At 36.4% G+C, this 20,991-nt stretch overlaps 1 protein-coding gene across 2 annotated transcripts in view; it reads right to left on the bottom strand.

The window, feature by feature from the left end:
- The window catches only part of LOC124159123 (protein piccolo-like), a 795,703-nt gene that overhangs the window by 489,336 nt on the left and 285,376 nt on the right, over positions 1-20,991 (bottom strand). For both annotated transcript variants that reach the window (XM_046534695.1, XM_046534694.1), the window contains 3 exons: positions 14,276-14,532; positions 7,383-7,571; positions 6,724-6,873 (listed from right to left, as the gene is read on the bottom strand). In XM_046534695.1, coding sequence (XP_046390651.1) covers positions 6,724-6,873; positions 7,383-7,571; positions 14,276-14,532 — 596 coding nt within the window. The remainder of the gene's footprint in view (positions 1-6,723; positions 6,874-7,382; positions 7,572-14,275; positions 14,533-20,991) is intronic.

The following is a 20,991-nucleotide window of genomic DNA, read 5'->3' on the forward strand; positions in this document are numbered from 1 at the left end:
GCGGTCATACCTCAAAGACAGAGGATGTAGGGGTGAAAGACACAGAAGGAAAGAAGTAAACGAGGAGTGTGAATTCTAACTCTGACAAGAGGGAAGTATGTAATTTGAAAGGACTACTTTCAAACTACTTGTCTCAAGCCATAATCCTCTTACATCTTGAGAAGGGTTTACACATGTGAAAAAGCTGTATCAGCTACATTCTGCAGAAAGAAATTTGGCCAATAACTATGGTAGGCAAAGTCTGCTTTCAAAAGGTAACCTTGGAAGCCAAACATGATGCTGATGAAAATTTTCCCCACAACCTATGGGAATGTGATGTTAGATCACTTAAAACCAGGCATAAACAACCTTCACCATCAATAAAAGAACATAGCATATTATATGACAGATTAAAATAATTAAGAGGTAGGAGGTATCTATAAAAGTATCATAAAAAAAGAAAACAAATAAGAAGATAGGAAAACTTAATTATTTTGGGATATTGGGACTATGTCATCAGTGATGATCAAGATGAAAGAATAAACAGCAAATATGGATTAGACTAGGCAACTCATATTCTGACAGAGCACTTTTTTGGTTGCAATACATGATGACAATCACAATTAAATGCCATGAAGAACAAGAAAGGTCACATTTGGACTGAAAATGAAGACAAGTAAAGACGAAGAAAATGAAGAAGTAAAGAGATGGAAAGAATATCTGGAAGAGTGACAAAAGACAATCTAAGAAGGAAAGCAATGAAAGAGGAAAATGAAGTAAACAAGGATGAGGTAGATGCTTCAATCTTATGATCAATGATGCAACACTAAAAGGCATTGGGATCAAAAAACGATTTATGTAATATGAAAAGGGCACAGTCAGAAAATGAAAAATCAAGTAAAAATAGATATTGGACATCAGAGATTGTGGTATTGATGAATAGCATTCAAAGGGGGAGAAATATAGACTTTCATCAAATGTATTAGTCCAAGTGTCAGCTGTGTAACAGTGATGATAACTGTAAGTAATTGGTGAAGATATTTGGTATTTCACCTGCTGATTACATATTGTGAATGATTTTATACAGCTGGTTCAAGGTCTTATCTCCTGCACTTTTGATTGCCTAGGCTGGAATTACATCAATTCCAGATGCTTTGGTCATCTGCAGGTCTCTTACTATTGATTCAAATTCCGACCTTAAAATTGGAGTTGCCACGTCATCTTTATCCACTTCCCCATTGTTTTCAATAGCTACAGCTAAGACCATTTCTATTGTAAAAATCTTACAAATATTCTTTCCATCTCTTCCTTTCATCTTCATTTTAAGTCATCATTTCTCCATTTTTGTCCCTTTGAGGATTACATCTCACAACCTTTTCCTTGAAGTGGTTCCCTAACATCCTTATGGCAGCTTCTAATTTACCACAAGCAAGGTTGTTCAGTAGGTCTTCAAAATATTCTTCACCCACGTTTCTATAGCCATTCTTGATTTATGTCAAATCTCCTTTCTTATTCTGTTGTAACTATCCCGTCCCTCCTGTTATCCCATTCCTGTACATTATTCAATGAGATCTACAACTTCCTGCATGATCCATGTATTTTTTTTTCAAAATGACTATTCATCTACCTAGAACTCCTTCAACTGTTGCCTGTAGTTCACTTCTAATATGTATTATTCAAGTTCTCTTCAACTGATTTCATGGCTACATCACTCCTATTTGTCCTCCATAGCTTCTTGAAATGCCACCTGATGTTTATTCTCCTTCAATTTTTTTGCATGACTAATGTTTTTAAATGCTTTCTTCAGTTTATTTTTATTTTAGGAGGCATTTCTTCACAACTAGGATAAGACCACTGTCAAAATTTAACTAGGGACAGCTTTTGCAATCTTTCACCAGCTTACAGAATCTTTGTTTCACTAGAATCTTGTCCATTAGGAATCTTCTTAAGTCTCCTGGCATTTTCCAGGTGATCTTCGATTATAAGATAATTGAATGTGTTGTAACCGCTATCCAATGCTCTGCGTAGAATTCAACAAAACTTTCTCCTCTTTCATTTCGATTATCTAATGCATATTTTCAGTATTTCTTCTATCTTGACCATTCCAACAGACAGCTCTCCAATCACCCAAAGAACACATGAGCCACATTATAATAGATGGCATTGCAGCAGTCCCTACAGATTGAAGTCACCATATTTTTTTGCTGTAAAAATGTATTTAGTACTCCACTCAGGACCAAAACCAGACAACGAGGGATATACATGAAAACCATTCAAGCAGATTAGAACCAAGTTATTACGTTTGTTTTTCTTACAGGGGGCCTTTTCGTGTCGTCCAAAGCAGTGATAACAAAGAATCACCTTCAAAGAGGCCAAAGGCAGCCACAAATAAGCAGATAGCATATTCACAGCATAAAAAAATAAAATGAGGGAGAGAAGAATGATGTACAACATACTGAGAACCGCTTTTGGGGTTTACCACTCCATGATGTAAGGTCGAATTCAAAAGTATTGCTATGAAATGAGTTAAGCCACTTCCCCCCCAGTTTGGAAATTGAGTTTTGGTATTTTCTATACTCGTATTAGGAGGAGGGAAATTTGAACAGCATCCAGAAATTTCCCATCTTCGAAAATATTTTTATGACTACATCACTAAAGGGAAATTTATACGGGATATGTACAATGTTAATACCACATGAATTTTGCAACTCATGCTAGAAAACAAATACACCTCCAGAACTTCAATTTATTTTCTCTAGTAAATTGGCCGTTCCGTCAAAGTAATTTTCTTAAAATTAACGCTGTACCCATTCAATAGTATCAGGCTCAACTACAAATATGGAAGTTGATATTCACAAATGAAAAGACGACTTCGTTGACTTCCACTGATTTATTTTCTTGGTACGACATGTTTTGATCCACAGAGGTCATTCTCAAGTACAAAAATTTGAATTTTAAGCAAGCATATATACTCCTTGAAGGGGATAGGGGAGACTCCTTCTCCTTCCACCCTCTTCAACACTCCTTCCACCCTCTCCCCTATCCTCTTCAAGGAGTATGTGTATATGCTTGCTTAAAATTCAAATTTTTGTACTTGAAAATGACCTCTATGGATCGAAACATGTCGTACCAAGAAAATAAATCAGTGGAAGTCAACGAAGACGTCTTTCAATTTGTGAACGCTGTAGCCTTTTGATGAGAGATAACAAATGTAAAATAAATAACAGATCTGCCACAGTTTTAATTCAAATAATGCCACTGTGTGTTAACCCCTTCAACTTCAATTAATTTTCTGAATATTGTGCTCCTATTCTCTATTTACTTTTTCCGTGGTTCTATTTTAAATGGTAGGTAATGAAATGATATTTTGCAATTTGTAATCAACGTAGAACCGTCATATAAAATGTGATCATTAAACATGGAGAACAAGCTATTGCTACTCGAATAAAATCATTTTTATCCTTCCAATTCATCATGTTTCATGAAATATGAATTATTTAAGTATACTAGGAATGTTTTAACATTGTTAAGCTTTCAAAATAATTATATTGCTCCTCAAAATAGTGCTATACTTATGAAAATCCGATTACGGGATACACTCGTCATTACAGTACAAGGGGTAAAAACTCAGTTTCATTTAGTCACACTGGAAGACTGGTTTGTTAACATGCATGACTTAAGAAAACTCATAACAAAGACTACACTGAAAGCAGTGAGTGAGTTGGCATACTGGAAAAGCAGTGGATTTTCCACTGTAGTGATACGGATGGAGTGGTTCCAACCTTTTTGAGGGAATATTTTTTTGAAGACAAAATGACAGTAAGATGCTTTTCTTATCCACTTAAATGCATCAACTCTACTGCTGTTGATATGTAATTTGCATGAAAATTCATTTTATTTTACTTTGGAATCGTTATTTATTTGCCTCAAAATCTCATTTCACGAAGAATATGGAAACAATTTCAGTCAGCTAGGTATTCTTCTGCATCAAGTTCTCTTTCATATAATTCAAATTTACGCCTTCTGCAGCGATTGAGATTGTATTCTGCTTGTCGCTGTAAACGATAAAAATTATAGAAATCGATCGTATCTGATTCTTCTTTATCTGCAGATGTGAATGTGATTCATTGTTGGTTAAATAGTTTCCTTCATTAGAGAAAACGAAATATATTGATTGCAATTCGTTACCCACCACCTATTAAAATTGCCTAAGGTAGGAAAGTTTCCTTCATTTGATAGGGTAATAATGATCCTTATTTAAGCCAAGCACTACCTGCTAGCTGGGTACTTTGCTATCAGCTAGCAGCCTGCATCGTAGCGGCGCTTAAAGCCTCGCCCCAAGGTCACCTCACACGGTACCAGCAGGAACCAGAAATACGTCACACGGGCTTTTCCCAGCATTCATACTTAGCCATTGCATTTTCGCACGTTTGAAAATTTTCACTTTTCATTTAATCGTGAATATATATATCGTCATATAAAAATCTGAAAGCGTGAAATACATACTCCAAGAGTAATAATCTTTCGATTTAGGCAATATAAAAATAATAGGAAGCCACCCTATTCACATCACCAATGAACACAGTGGCATATTGTTTAAGTATGTGGTAAGGCTGCTATTGCAGATTAATGCCCTGCATAATTGTTTCGGAAAGGTTTGATGAAAGATGAAAGTTTTCGGAAAGGTTGGTAGCTATGGGTAATTTCTTGTGTGAATAAATATTTAACGTTGACGACACAGCTCTTCCATGGAGGAAAATGTTGGACCATAAATGCATTCACCAGGAATTCACGAATAAGCCTGCATTTTAACAGCCTCCAAAACCAGACTCACAGTTTTATTAGAGAGAAATTTTGCACGTTACAAACAGAAGCCGCAGTTAATCTGTCATTGTAAATTCAGAGGACCTTCATGAACACAAGTAAAAGAGATATGCCAGTTTACTTCCATTCCAATAAGAGATCATAAATGACTAATGAAATTGCATCAATAACATTAGCACTGCAATTGGAAGTTGAAAATGAAGATATGGATGAACTTTGGCAGGATGGAAACAGATGAACAAGGAGTTGATGGAGCTGGGAGTAGCGAAGTCAGCGAACAATGAAATGATCATGGCTGAAAAATGCAATGTGTCAACACCAAAGATATTCTCAATGAAAAATTCAGCCCAAACATTTAATAAACTTATATTGATATAGTTGATGATGAAGATATTACACTAGTTACAGAGGCCTTCACCCTTACTAAACTGGTGCAAGTTCATAATGATGTTGTTATGTAGTAACTATGCATTACTAATGAAGATTAATTATAAGCCTCTATGAAAATTTTCCCTCATGACACCATGAAACACGCCTGCCAACCGACAAAAGAAAAATCATGGAAGTTAATTGGTACTAGACTGCCTATCTTCACACCAGCTGATCAACTGCTAGTATGTGCAGACTTAATTAGGTAATTGAAAAAAATAATAACTTCAACTACTTTTTTGCATTGTTCAGCTTGATGGAAGATGATAGATTGATTCCATTCTTGAGGCAGTGTTGAGGGAATTAAATGATTTCATACCTGGTTATTAGGGCAGGCTTATTTCTTTCAATCTTTCTCAGAATTGCATTTCAACCACTTAAAATATTAGGCTAAAAAGATGAGGTCGAATATTTAACATTTAGAGCCTTATGCAACTGTTTATGATATTTTTTTATCAAATCAACAAGGAAGTATAATTTATAGGGGTAAAACAAATAGGTGCAGGTATTATGGTATAAATGCACTCGGTATTATGTCCGAGGAATAGTTTTCCAGGAATAACATATTTTAGTGTGGAATACAGCTGTGCACTCTACCCTAAACTGTTCTAGCTGCAGTCATGGTCAGCTGATTGGTCATATGCCCCTCATTACCATAGATCCCTGTATCAACACTGCTGGCTAGAACTGAGGGAGCAATTTTCCATAAGCAACACTGGCAGAATGTGAATTATTCTCACTGCACTGTATATACGCATGTTAGCAACTGCACATCCAAAGATGTATGAATTATAAAAGAAAGCAATGCATTCCTTTGTAAAGAGAAAGATAAAAACCTGTCCACACAGAGATGGGATATGAAGCTCCAAACACTACTGCCATGTCCTTGGCGAATTCACCGCTCCACAAGTGTGTGATCCTGTGGCATCACACTGGTGCTGGGAGCAGACTCAACACGATATGAGTGCCCACGCACATATTCCGTGAGTAACTCGCAGGTAGTGTAGCGGTGTAACTGCCACCTACACTACCTGCACTCAGGATCCTAGTCCGCCAATGCATTCAATGCCCTTTACCAGCATTCATTTGAACTTCATGCCCTTTTTCATCATCGTATATCTTCTCTAATGCACACCCTGGTTATATAACCACCAGCCGCCACTGGTTTGAAGTAATGTATTTTATGGGAGAAATCATAATAAAGCAATGGCCTACTCATTGAAAACAGTTCTTCCTTTCACATAGTCTAACATTAATGTTCTATCACATAGCTAAGAATGAACACACAATGATTTAGAAAAAGTATCCACAACTGATGAAAACCAGAGATTGCACATTTGTAACGCAAATCATAAAATGAAATTCAATAAGAGCAACTCCTATAGTACAAATTCCACAATGTGATCCCTAATACAAAATGGTAGAAACAACCATATAACATGTGATGCATCAATATGTATAATGAAGAAATATGCTTCCTAAAAAACATACCGATCTTTCAGCTGTGTGAGGATTTACAAATTGCGAGATTTTTCCACCTTTCTGGACAATAATACCCAGGGAGTCTCCAACCCAAGCAACATGGAGGGACTCTTGATGACGGACCAGTGCAACCAAGGCCGTGGTTCCACTGAGAAATTTCTGCAAATAAAATGAGAAAGAAAAATAAGATTATCAAATCAAAAATTCAAAATAACAATGGTACTGAAGTTGCAACAAATACCACAAAAGATTCAGCCAAACAGCTGACACCATAAGGCTTGTTAGTCATTGCATGATGAATGATGATTATGAGAAAAAGGCATTAAGTTTCCACATTCTTAATTTCACCAAAAACTTTTAGAGAGAAATATTCAACTTTTAACTTTAAATATGAATATATCGGGCAGTTTCAATTCTATTTATTTGCTTTCACAGATTAACTTAATTATTACCACATTGGCCCAAATATTCCAAAAATCAGGCAGTTCAGTGATAGAGGTTATTTAATTAGCATCCCACTACTAATGCATAAATTTAGCCGTTAAATTCAGCAGAACTCAATCGACTGGGTGGTTAACCATTTTAATCATTTAAAATATTATTACTGACAGAAAACATCCCAATAAGAATGAATATGTAGGTATGCCAAGAGTGAGGTCATAACTTACAGATGAGGCACACTTTTTGATGAAATTTTCATCAGCACGGAAGAACGCATCTTTTAAGGCAGCTTCTGGATTCTGAGGGTAGTGTTTACTGTGCACCAGGAGGCAATGAAGTTGAGCAGCTGAATAGGCAGCAGCTTCATGTCCATGGTGCCCATCGAAAATGGCATAGTAGCCCACAAGGCAAGGGGACTGCAAGAAAAAAATGAATGCATTAATGCACACACGCATAACAACAGAAGACACATTTAATAGTGACAGACAATTGGATCAGCCCATCATGAAATCACCTTTGGTCATCATGAAAATCACCTTTGGTCATCATGAAAATAATGAAAAATTTCATTTGTAAAAAACCAACTGCTATGAAAGCAGTGTGTCATAGTTCTTGTCTTTACTAGAAATTGATGGATGCCGCATCCATCCTTATTTCTTGGAGCTTTGGTTAGGCATGTAACTTAAAGAAACTAAATATGCCTCCTTTAACCAACATTTTGATTTGAATTTAAATAATTTTAAGGGCTTTACAGACATAACCACATGGAATGTGCTATGAATAACAATTGTTCCCAGGTCAATCACAAGAAATGAAGAGAATGACAGCATATGTACCAAACATAAAGAGCACGCACAAGTAAAAAAAAATCGGACGAGCTAGAGTACAAATGACATACATAATGATAGATATTTGGCAGCCCAGAGGTTAACCATGTTGAATAATCTGATAAGGTAGAGAAAAAAGCATAAATAAACTAAGATTTGATCCAGATTTCAAGCAAACATTGATCATTTTCTCACATTGATGAAGCCTATACCAATTACTAATCTGTATTGGTTCTCTTGGCTAATAAAACTATTATTATTATTATAATTATTAGTCAGAGTCTCAACCTTTTGAGAGTACCATGAAAGCAGTAGGTTTCAATACTCTTTGGCAAGATATTACCAACAGAACCCACGGATTTACATGGGCTTCATTTCCTCTCCATGATTTTGATTAATAATTTCCATCGAACTTTGATTAAAAAACTAACCTCAGATAGATATAATTTCATATTCACTCAGGAATTACTGTGATTAAATTAACACCCTTTATTCTGCTCTGAGTTATAGAAAGGAGCTTATTTAGGTAGTTACTTTCAGGAGAGTGCATACAATCATAGTAATCTTAGCATCTCATAAACCAAATCCCACCTATTAATTTTCACTACCTTTGGACAAAGGCCCATCCATATCGTGGTGCCAATAAGATCACAAAAGCTAGGCACTGTTGGGCCCAGACTAAGGTTCAACGGATGATCATTCAAACCTTAAGAAGTTGGTAGAAAATTGTTCCAAAAAATGTCTTACTACTTTATCAAACGATGGCTACAAAAATACATTTCCCGTACTATTTTCTCTGAAAATTTCATTTGTAAATATGCTTCTTAATACAGGCTCTTTTGTCATTGCTTGTCACAACATAAGAAAAATGTAAAAAAATGATAAAAATATGTCACTTAGACAAAAAACTAATGTGATGATAGTTATACCATTACAATCATTATAGAAATAAAATGTAGGTGCATCACAGAACAAATGGCTGGAAAAAATTTAACCAAATATTGTAGGAAGTAAATTATCCACAATCTGTGATGACTGTTAACTTGGTTTTTAAACTTGATGAATTTCTCATACAATGGAAAACCATTTTATCAATAACCTTCACCAAAATATTTGTTTTTCATCACACATTGGCAAATCTAGCTCCTTACCCGTGGTACTCTTTTCCTCAGCCTAAGGTGGCAGGTGGGTTAAATATGGGATTGGCAACATGGATTTTGAAAGGTATGAGGACATCTGACAAGTGCCAGCCCCAATCATTGAATCTACCTACCTACTTACACTGCAAGATAATGCTCTATCCTACACTTCTAAGTTTATCCAAGATTTATTGTTCACAGCTTCAACATGGACATTTTTAAACTTCCATTCCACATCAGTAGCAATGATTGGTCAATACATGAGATGCATCTTGAGATTAGCCACTTGCAATTTTGATATAAATATTACAGGTATCAGTGGCATAACTAGGAATAAGCTTTGGGGGGGATGGAATGGCCTGGGGTGGCAACCCTCCCTCCCCCAGGCAACCCCAACCCCACTCCGGGAAAATTTTTAACTTTGGTCAAAAATTTTGGCGTTAAATGCCTGGATGTCCATTTTACATCATTTTGGCACCAAAGATTTAACTTTAATCAGATGCAGTTATTAAATTTCAAAATTAGATAATAGTTTTTAATAACTTTATTATTTCTCTGAGGCTTTGGGAGGGGGATTTATCCACTCATTCCCCTCCCCCAATAGTTATGCCACTGATAGGTATTATAATTTCTGAAATAGGATGGGTATACAAATATGCAGATTTAGCATGGAATTGATAGTTAGACTTGCGGGCTTGAGTATATGCTATTTAATATCCATCAATGGGTACAAAGTTTATACAATTTTTACTGAATTTTGATACACATGGATTAGAGAATATTTGAATCACTTACACAGCAACAGTAGAGAGAAAATTCATCTGTATTAACGCGCAATACTGAACCCAAAGAACGAATACACCATTGCAATAATGCATGTATGCAGTAAACTGCTTGGGAGTGAAGCCATAATATACATTAAAATACCTCCTAGCTTTGAAGCGTTTCGAAAATAATAAAATATATACAAATTTTTGCTAAGTTAAATAATGGTGGACCAAATACTAGTGACGGACACAGCTAAAAGAAAAGATTCTTTGTCACCGAAAAAAAAAAAAACGATTTAAACCGTATCTGGCAAAATATCACTTTCAAGTTACCTTAAGCGTCAACTGATTGTCTAAGATAAACAATAATTAATCAATGACGTAAACTGTATCATTAAATATGATGAATATGTCGTTTTCTCACTGTTTTAGACCACGAAAGCAAATACGATCCGCACAACATGCCATGTGTCGTAACGAAAGCGAAGGACCGACGCACAGTGGTTCAAAATCGAAAAAAGATGGTCGAAATTATTACCGCTTTTATTCTTAGTCACTGTTGTATTATGAAGAAGCATTTTATATGAATTTTGTCCGCTAAATACGAATTTATTTTTGTTGTATCTTTGATATTATTGTTTTTAAATGGCCTATTATTTAAACAATTAAATATTTAAAATAGATATTGCATTCAATTATTCATTCAAGGTGAATATTGATGCGCATCAAATACATCGACATATTTTTTCAGATCTGTGACTGTTATTTGTTAAATTTAATATTATTTATAAATTGTGTAAGCAATTAAAGTTGACCGTTTTAAATGCAATGGTAATTTGTGTTCGTATACAATTTTTATCAGTTCAGCCTAAGTTAAATTTTTTATGCATAATCTATGATGCTTTCATTTTTTTAAATGAATTTGCTTAAAAATTCAAAATTATAATGCAATATGGTCGATGCCCTCAAGGTGTACATGAAATTCGCATCAGTGACCTTCAAGTTGTTTGGTGAGGTGAGCACAAGGATTGAAAGCAAACATTTAGGCATTCTAACTTTTTCCCTTAATATTTTTTTCCAGTTTAATTAAACTACTGAATATTGTGACTGAAACTATGGGATATCATATAAATAAGGATATTTATGTTCGTCCCTTTCACTCCTTCCATCGATCACGTAGTTCGACTAATTTCCGACTGAACTCAATATCACTCATAGCGAAAAATCCACGAAGGATATCTCAAAATACCTCGCACACACTCAAACTTTGTCCTCATTTTTGAATCTGTGACTATAGCAATAGCGTTGTTAACGCCTCAGGCGTGACTTTAAATGCCCGTGGTCCTCTTAGCGAATGCGATGCACCGTCCGAGTCCTCTGAATGCCATGCCTCGAGCGTGCGCGGGTGAGACATATCTGCCGGCATTCTTTCTGCGCTTCTTAATTGCCTTTGTCTGTGTGCTCGTATTTTTCGAATATTTTTCCAGCTGATGCCAGGATGCTTGCTCGAAGAGCAGCGTCTGGTGGACGCTCATGGAAGATATTCTTCCACTCACGCCCCGATTTATGTACTTTCTTAGCGATTGTTCGTTCTGTGTGGGGGACGCTGAATGCTTCTCTCTGTGTATCATTATCATCTGCTTTTCTGGCTCATCGTTTCCTTTCTCTTTCATCGTGGCAATGAGAGAGAAGGCATGGACCGTCCAGGCATTGCCACTCATTGGTTCTCGGAACCTCGAAGACCTGCCAGGATCTGGTATCTTATTTACGACGTTTGACTCTTAGGGTTAGGGTTTTTTCACGCCTACGTTCCTTTGGTGGTTTTATTTTTTTCGGCCTTGGGTCCCTTCCGTATCTGAATTCCTCCTAAGTTGACCATTCCATATTGGTAGATGGTATGCGGCGACATTGAGGGTAGTCAGAGAGAAAAATATTCCTAGCACACTTTAAGCACTTCAGCCTCCCACTTTAGCAAACTTAAAGGACAAAGATGAGATGGGGTAAACCTCATTGAAGAGCAATAAAACTGCGGCCGGGCGCTACCCTTTTTTTTTGGAATAATAATCATTATCGACCTTGCGGCGGCTTCCAGTGAATTAGCGTGCTATGAACTACATTTGAAGAGCCCGCTTTCCCAATGGGTGACGACGAAAGGGTATTCTGGTTATTGTGAAAGTTAAAAATCCAGAAATTCTTGAAACATATGTTGCACAGGCCATATGTTCGATTATATTCGCCACTGTTGCTATTCTAAAGATTATTTCTGATGAATGTCGAGCCTCACTAAATATCATACGCTAGGGCTACTGGAAAGCCCTAAATGCACTAAAGGAAAGAGAAATCTGTTATAAATGAGTCCCGTATAGAAAACCAAGTAGCACAATAACATCTAAGAAACCTGACATTGTAACCTGTCCTCGGAATACACCTCGCACTCGCAATAATACTCAGCCCGCCGCCCGGTCGGTCTGGCGGCGGCGCGGCAGCGCATTGCACCGTTCAACATAAAACCATCTTGAGGCCAAAATAGCAAATAGTAGCAAGATTTTTCTTTTGCTATAGACTCTATAGACCCTATGCTTTCAATTCGCGTCAAAATCTCCGGGGGGCTCGGAGGTGCCCAAAACGATATTGCTATTTATATTTAAAAATTCACGTAAAAATAGCATAAAGTTTAAACATTTTTATTTCTAACTATAAAACTTTGGAAATTTAAAAAAATCACCAATATTTGTACGCGAAGGTACCAATTTATGCTATGTATTGTTTTTAAGTTCATAAACTATATGAAACCTTTTTTTTATGAAGGTGAACTTCTCTAAAAATGAGTGATTTTACGCCTCAGGCGATTTTACCCCGGAGGACTCATGTTTGTCCATTTATAGAAACTACAATGAGCCACAAAATAGTCGTAGTACTAGCCAATATCATAGATCATATAATGTAGAATACGAATAGTACCTTCAAAAATTCCTACAAAAAAGTTGAAAAAATGACTTTCGACCAGCTTTTTCCGATTTTGAACAACTGTGCGACGACGGTAAAAGTTGCATAAAAGTAATGATTTAACATCAATTCAATGACCGAAATTAACTTCGCAACTATATCGCTGAATATTCTAATCAGCTGGGAGATTTCCCAGCTACAAAGCCGATGGTTATACTTAACTCCCATGTTTGAATTTAGTACCTGAAATACCCAGACGCCAACGCCGACCTCGCGGAAGCTGAGGACATCTTGCGGGGAAAAGCTTTACTACTAGCAGGTTGAGTTCAGTAGAGTCGACGGAATCAAGTATTTCAAAAGACGGCGCGGCGTGATGTCACTGACTAGCGCTCCAACAAAAAGTGAGGATAACGGGGTTATTAGAGTCCTCATCACAGCCAAACAGAAATAAATATTTAAAGAATATGAGAAAATTTACTCAGCGATAAAAAATGATACTTTCCCCAGAGCGTTAAGAGCCAAAAGTTGTACGAGTGTATTGACCTGCAGCTATATTAGCATCATATAAAACGCCTAAAAATAGAAGTGTTAAGAGAACAGCGGCCTCGAATATCCAGTTATGTAAAACCTACAAACTGAAAGATGATTTTATAGCATAAGGAGTACCCACTAATAGATATCTTCATTTATTCTAACAAATAACGCTTTACGATGAGTCGAAAAACAATTAAGGTTATATAACATAAGGAAGTTTTGAAGATACTGCATGGAAGAACTCATACCTTTGGAAGTATTATACATAAAAGATTGAAGCCATATAATGGCTACGTAATTAGTCGATTATAGTTACGAAAAGGAATCCCCCCACTTTCCCAGAATACGTGATATTAACACGTATTGATACTTAGTCTGGAGCGAGCTCTATCGTAAGCTATCCAGATCAACCCAGGTTGAGTCGATGAGCAATAGAAATATAGAAAAAAACAATGAAGTATTAGGTGTAGAGTTATTTTGCTAGATGAATGGAACCTAACGCGGGTGTATCATTACTTCAGATGGAAGAATAACAGCAGACTTGAAGCGTCATGTAGTCCAAGCTAACACGGTATTCGTGTAGATTTGGAAAGTGTTACCAGAAATTACGAAGAATTAACTATGCATGTATTAATTAATTCATTACTATTGATGATTTAACGCCAAAAACAGCACCAAGGTCTTTAGGTACCTTGGGTTACATAAAGGCAAATACATAATAAATTACGTATATATGATTAAAATAAATATAAAATAATCTCATAAATAGCAATGGTGTTCATCGAATACAATGCGTTCAAAAAGGGGTATCAGAATGAAAGGCTTTGCAGTTGGCTGTTGAAAATAGCTCGGGAGGCAAAGTGATCAAGAGAAGTAGTATTAAGGTGGACTACTTGGATGTACTCACGTTCGTGATGCCGAAGAGGGCGTTGAGGTCTTCAATGGCCACGTGTCTGTCCTCCATGCGTCGCCGGTGGTTCTTGATGGCGTGTGTGGAGACGAAGGGTGGCCCAAGGAGCGGGGAAGGCAGAAGTTCCGATGCCTTCGAAGGACGGTGCCCAGCCACCCCGTCGCACCCATCCAGCTCCCGCAGGAGACCCACGCACACGGATCGCACCTTGGCCACCACAGCGTGCATCAGCCGCAACGGATCATAGTGGGGACCTGAAAAGACACGAATGCCCAAGTTAGGTTTGGCGAATTTAGGAGACAAAAATGCAGGGTAGTCACTGAACCAAGTATCAAGATAATACTTATAAGGCGGAAAAGCGGAGAGATATTTGACGAACGGGTAGGTAATTTAGGAATTATTTTTTCACCCGAACAATAAAGGCTTTTATGTTTGACAAGATTGCAAATTAAAGGGAATTTGGGGCTTTCATTTCGTAATCAAATGATGAAGCGCTGAATTTGGTGATATTTGATTATCTTACGGGACCTCACCAGTCATATTGGCATGAAATAACCCAATTATGTACATGTTATGCGGTTGTCATCAGTAAAACATGATATGCATTACCTAAATATGTTTAATACATGGATTGGTCTGTGACGCCATCAAAACTAACATTTAGACAGGTCTTTTTTACACTTGAAATCAGAGATTTATAGAAACAAAATTCCTAATAATAATGAATATTTGTTAATTCTTGCTCCCTGTCATTAATTCTGTTTCTCTCTCCATCATCTAAACAAACTGTTCCGATGATGATGTATTGTTAGCATCGCAAAACGGGTAGCGTCTGATACTAATCGTGTGGAGAATCAGCAAGTATATTTCTTCCATCATATCGGTATTAAGTGCATGTATCACTACTACAACTACCAAGTTTATACGAAGGTATTTTACAGTAATGTGGCTGCAGTAACAACTACAAAGGGATGAGGTGATGACACCCAAAGCTACCGCACTATGAGACGTCAACCTTAAAAACAGCACTGGTTCTCAATGAAAAAAGTAAAGACAGCACTTAAGTAGGAAAATACAGGTTATGTCCGACTAAACGCGAACAGGAGTTATTTTATCAAATTCATGTTTTTCAATATTGTTTAGGATAAGCACTCCCCCACTCTCCATCAACTCCATTTCAACATAATCTATTCGCCGCATTTTAAACCACATTCTTCATTATTTTCTCGGTTTTTCGTCATGAGTGGTTAACATTATTTTCGAGGAAAGATTTTCTCGACTACCGTCAGTTTTTTCTCTACAACGAGCCTTATTTTTTATTCACAAAACAGTCACTCCATCCGAAAAAAATCTCGCGGTTTTCTTTCAAAATATTCACTCGCTGCCTGGAACATCCATTGTTTGTGCGATAATAATGTAAAAAAGGTAAAATTTTTACTCTTGTCATGTCCCTTACGGAGTGCCTTCGGTTACTACCAGCATTGTCCACAAGCCAAGCGAAATCTCAACGAATTGCAAGAAGAGGAATGTCATTAAATTAGATGGAAAATATAATCTCGATCACTTAGTCAAAATTAAATCCAAAAACACTGCAAGGTAAAAAAATGCATAAATTGGAAGAAGAATAGCGAATTGAAAGAATTGTCCGGCAAGGATATTCCTATCACAGCAATGGTTACTAGCATTTTTTATGAAGAGCAAAATTAAATAGCGAAGAACAGAATATTTCGAGGAATGGGCACCAAATATAACCTTGCCCGTTGTAAAAATGATAAAAAAATTGTCTTCAATTGTTTTAAGCCATGCGTTTTCTTTCTCAATAAAAAAAAAGTAAAGAGTAAGCTTGTTTGTACGTTTGAGCTTATATATCCCTAGATATCAGCCGATAATGCGAAGGCACCATTCAAATATTCTTGTTTTTTACAACGCTGAAACATCTCGCAAGCCATTTAATTGATAAAAAACCGGATAAGTTTTCTTTTACAAATGACGGCAATTTGCCAAACTTGACAAAAATCGGTTAACCAAATGCTAATTGCCGCCGTTTTCTTTGTCAGCTTAACGTGAACCGACCAATGTTAATTTTAAAAATATACTCTGACGGCTAACAAATTTACTAAGAACAAATTTACACGTAGATGTTACATCGTGTCACCAGTTACCGTGCTTCATTCCATGTTTTTTATTTCAACTTTTTCATAATTCCAAAACTATTTCTTTCCATTCTCTGCATAGAAACATTTGTATCTTAATTAGGTCAATGGTATCAATGAAACACTCAAATTAAAGAATCGACTAAAGTAAACAAATAAGTATATATATGACGTAGTCGACTCGTCCACTAAATCTAAACAGCATAGAGAAATCAATCATTTAAAAATTAAAAGACTGAGATTAACACGTTTTTTCGAATCTTCATTGATTTTTAAAACACAAGCATAGGGGATCATCAGACAATTTTCCCCACGTCGCGTCGATATTAAGAAGAAAAGTATATCTGCCGAGAATTAATAGTTGAGAAAGAATCAATACAACTTTCCTGTCATAAATAACAAAGGTCATGAAAATGAGAGTACGAGGGAAAGAGATGAAAATTGTCCGGATAAAATGAGAGTATCGTCTCCCAGAAATTTCAATTCCAAGTAACACAAGTATCCGAATAAGCTAAAATTACCTTTCTGCATCACGAGAGCATTTCTCCCTCGTGCACTTACGCACGTGGTAAAACTAGCGGGAGGAAAATAAAAACGAGACGGTAAGCGCGGAGATTGAACGCGGAGCTAAAAACGGTAAACACAAGCCAGTAACTGGGACGAGAGAGTCCAATTTAGGAAGCTCTTGATTGCGCGCACGCAATCCGAACGAAAGAGAAGAGCATCGCTACTACTCGCGCAAAACACCACGTGGAGAGCACGCAACAATACCGACGATTCAAGCGATAACGTTTTGCGGAGGGCCAATAAACATCAGGACCACCCATTCAGGACTGCTAAGTTAGCTAAATTGGCTTTAAGTGCCGACGGAATTGGGCAAAATGCAAAATCATCTCTTTCCGCAACTGTGGACTTAAGAAAATCCTTATTACACTGTATTTCTTGTGTATTAGAATTGTGAGTATACATTTTTAAAATAAGAGAAAATGATTGATATGAAAATATGAAAGATAAGTAAAGTGATAAAACAACAAAATAAAGTTCCCAAATATTTTGTGCACGGAATGTTATCTTCTCTAAATTCAGGAAAATAAAAAATCGAATTTCATATGATTCAATGCATTCCAAAAGTCATACGATGAAGAGAATACAGCCCAATTATTCTTCAGTGTCATATCCTTTTTAATTATTCCACCCTACAGAATAATATTTATTCATCTTAGGCAATAATTTCACTATCTTACTGCTTCGAGCTTAGGAATCTGATGTACAACGCCAACACAATCTAGTTACTTGTTAATATAATTATGATCATTGCAACCTTCAATTCCACTAATCTCTCGAGTTGGATCTTGTAAGCTGTACTTTTCAGATGATAATGACGTGACTTTCTATGCAAATGATTACGAAAGAAGAAATTGGTCGTCAAAAAATCTAATCGATATTACAGTAAATTAAATAAAGTATTTCTACAAAGTATTTGATTCCCAATTGAGTACGATTGCTTTCTAATAATTATCTGAGCACTTGAATATCTCCAAGGAAATAAGGAATACGACACAAACTCACCTACAGCAGGGTCTCAGGATTAAATTTTCGAAAAAATACGGCAACCCAACCAAATCCTGTAGTTTTACCCACTTTTCGCCAGGAAAACGAGTTATGCACGAGCATCGAAAAGTTTTGACAAGGTATTGCCCCACCGAAAATCCATCACAAGAAAAAACAATGCGCTAAGATTTATGGAACTTTTCACTTTCGGCACAAAAGCGTTCCTTTCTGGCGAGTGATGAAATGGATTTCTTATTCCCATGCTCGAAAACTCGTAAGTCATCCCATAAGGCGAAGGAATTGAGAGGAAAATTTTTTCCTTCTCCTTCGGGGCCAGTTGGGAGAGAAAGGTATTCGGCAAGCGACGGAAGCAGAAAAGATAAATTGTCAAGAAACCCTAACTTACGGCCACTACTTAGTTTGCATCGTCAGCAAAAAAAGCGCAAAAACAAAGGTTATCAGCAGCGAAATGCGTAAATGCATCTCACCCATTGACTCAACCCTGAAACCACATTGATTGGTTTGGATACGTTAGGGCACAGCTACTAAAACTACTACTTCTATTAAAGCGTCGACCAATAAAGAGTTATCAGTAACATAAATTATAGGATAAAGTTCACCCCTGACTACGGAGCATGCACAGGAGAGAACAGGGGCTACTCCATTTCTCTGGAACACTGCGACGATTTATTTTTGCGTCGGAAATTTCCAAAAGCTTTGCCTGAGATATGAACCCGAGACCTTTCGGTTAGGAAGAAAATGCTCCACTCACTTGGCCACTACGCTCCCATTAAAAAAAAACGAAAATTAACATGACTTTAGTCTCACATCAGTCTTAATTATCGGTGGTGTAAGTATCCTGACAAAAAGTTCATAATGGTGATTGTCTCGAGCAAAATTCGTTAAAAGCGAAGAAATCGCAACTTTTGTCATGAGAAAAATATCACCAAGGCGAGGATTGTATTAACGAACCTTTGGATTAGCAAGACATATTGTGTGGGGTGATAAGCTACGGATTGACTCCATTTATTTAAGCATCCAAAGGAACTAGGTGCTAATGATCGTGGTCCAATCGGTCCCGAGTGAATTCGTCCTCAAAACGTGCAACTTATTGCAGTTAAAACCCTCCTTTAGTTAAAAATTAACATAATCAATGCCAACAGATAGTGCCTCGTTATCTTGAAAGAAGAAACATACCCCAACGAGGGAATTTTAGATTTTCAAAAAGGTCAACTCTGAAATATTTTATTATAAATACCGTAAATTAAACAAATAACTTCTAAAGTCAAATAAATAAATGAAAACAGAGTAAATAACTATAATTCATAAAAAGAAAAGCTGATGCTTGCAAAGGATTTGTGTGCACCACAGAAGGACAAAAAAGTCACTTAAGAGTTGTATTTAGGCCCTGGTGCTCAAATTATCCAATATAGACTAAAATTAATTCCGTATCATTCACAAGTTTCCCAAATTCCCGAATTTTGAGCCCTGCCATGATAAATAAGGAATGAAAATTTTTCAAAAGTCTCTATTTGACATGGAATACAAGGAATTTCTTCTTTATCCTGTTAAGGTCGACACAATTTTTTTTCTAATGAAGAAGTGAAAATGGAACGAAAGATCCAAGACGTATGGCTGTCGGCTTCCTATTATGATTGGTCCCTATTTTCAAAGCTTAAAATGAATACATATAAATGGTAAAGAATATCGTTAGAATAAAAGAGAACGTAATATATGACGTCGCATTTTATAGATAATTCACAATACCATTGATTCTAATAATCTTGAGATCACGCGTTTCATTTAAAGATAATTTTGTGCTGTTTGCAGTAATAATCCTTGTTAACTAGAAAAACATGAACTCAACGAACGGCCAAATACTAAATCCACGGTTAAAGTATCTTTAGCACAGTAAGTATTTGTCGAAAACGAGGAGGCAATAATGGTATTGTGTGTTGAAACAGTGTCCAGATAAATCACCAAAAATATACTTTCAACGTTTTTGAGGCACTATGCACAGATTAAGGCCAAGCCTCCAGAGATTATGGGAAGAAATAGAGAAATAAAAACAATAGAAAAAGAGCAGCATACGGTTGCAGCAGCCTCTTGTTTTAATCTGGAATTCATTGGATTACAACACATAAGAGGAAATTGCCTGGCCGACATTCAATACCCAAGGGAAGGAACAAAGAATTGGAATTCAATCCAAAATCCAATATCATAACGCGACGTTATTTGCGCACGACACCGTCGAAGAAGAGGTGATAGAGGAAAGAAACCTAATCATTATTCAAAACCCCGTGAATACGCTAACCGCACTACCAAGAAGTAGAGAAAATTGCATAGCACACAGGGGAATAAATCCAACTGGAGATTCGAATGATCGCATTAGAAATTATGAAGGACGAACTCACTGGTAGGGAAATTTTCCTCATTAAAATAACAAGAGAATTCGAAAGGATTACAAAAAACACTTTTAAACAGCCTTTAAAGTGAAATCAACTCATTATTGGATTCGACCTTTGAAAAATCAACATGAATAAAAGAAGAATAAAACCGAGCACCTCGGAATAAAGCATGGTAGGTACTTTGAAGTATCACAATAAATGATTCATTCAGCATGTACATAATTTTTACCACAGAAGACTTTTGTACACAAAAAATTACTAAAAATATTATGTACTCCAGATAGGATCAAACCAAATGTTAAATATAAAAAATTTAGGAAAACCTAAACAACACACGACAATGACTTTCTCCGGGCGTTTTGGAAATCAAAATCGGCGAGAACAGTAAAAAAAAATCCTTTTTAAGACGAGGAAAGAGAGTTGACAAATACCAAAAAAACTGAAATACGTAGAAAGAACTTAAAAGAAGAACGAATGAGCCAAATTTTGAAATCATCATGATAATTCAGCATTCGATCAGCTGTGACTGTGCAATGCACGCATTTTCCTCCCGTAATTCCTGCTGACATACAGAAAAGCGTAACTTATCAGTTGTTGAGCG

Source organism: Ischnura elegans, chromosome 5 (assembly GCF_921293095.1).
Source record: "Ischnura elegans chromosome 5, ioIscEleg1.1, whole genome shotgun sequence".
Taxonomy (NCBI): Eukaryota; Metazoa; Arthropoda; class Insecta; order Odonata; family Coenagrionidae; genus Ischnura; species Ischnura elegans.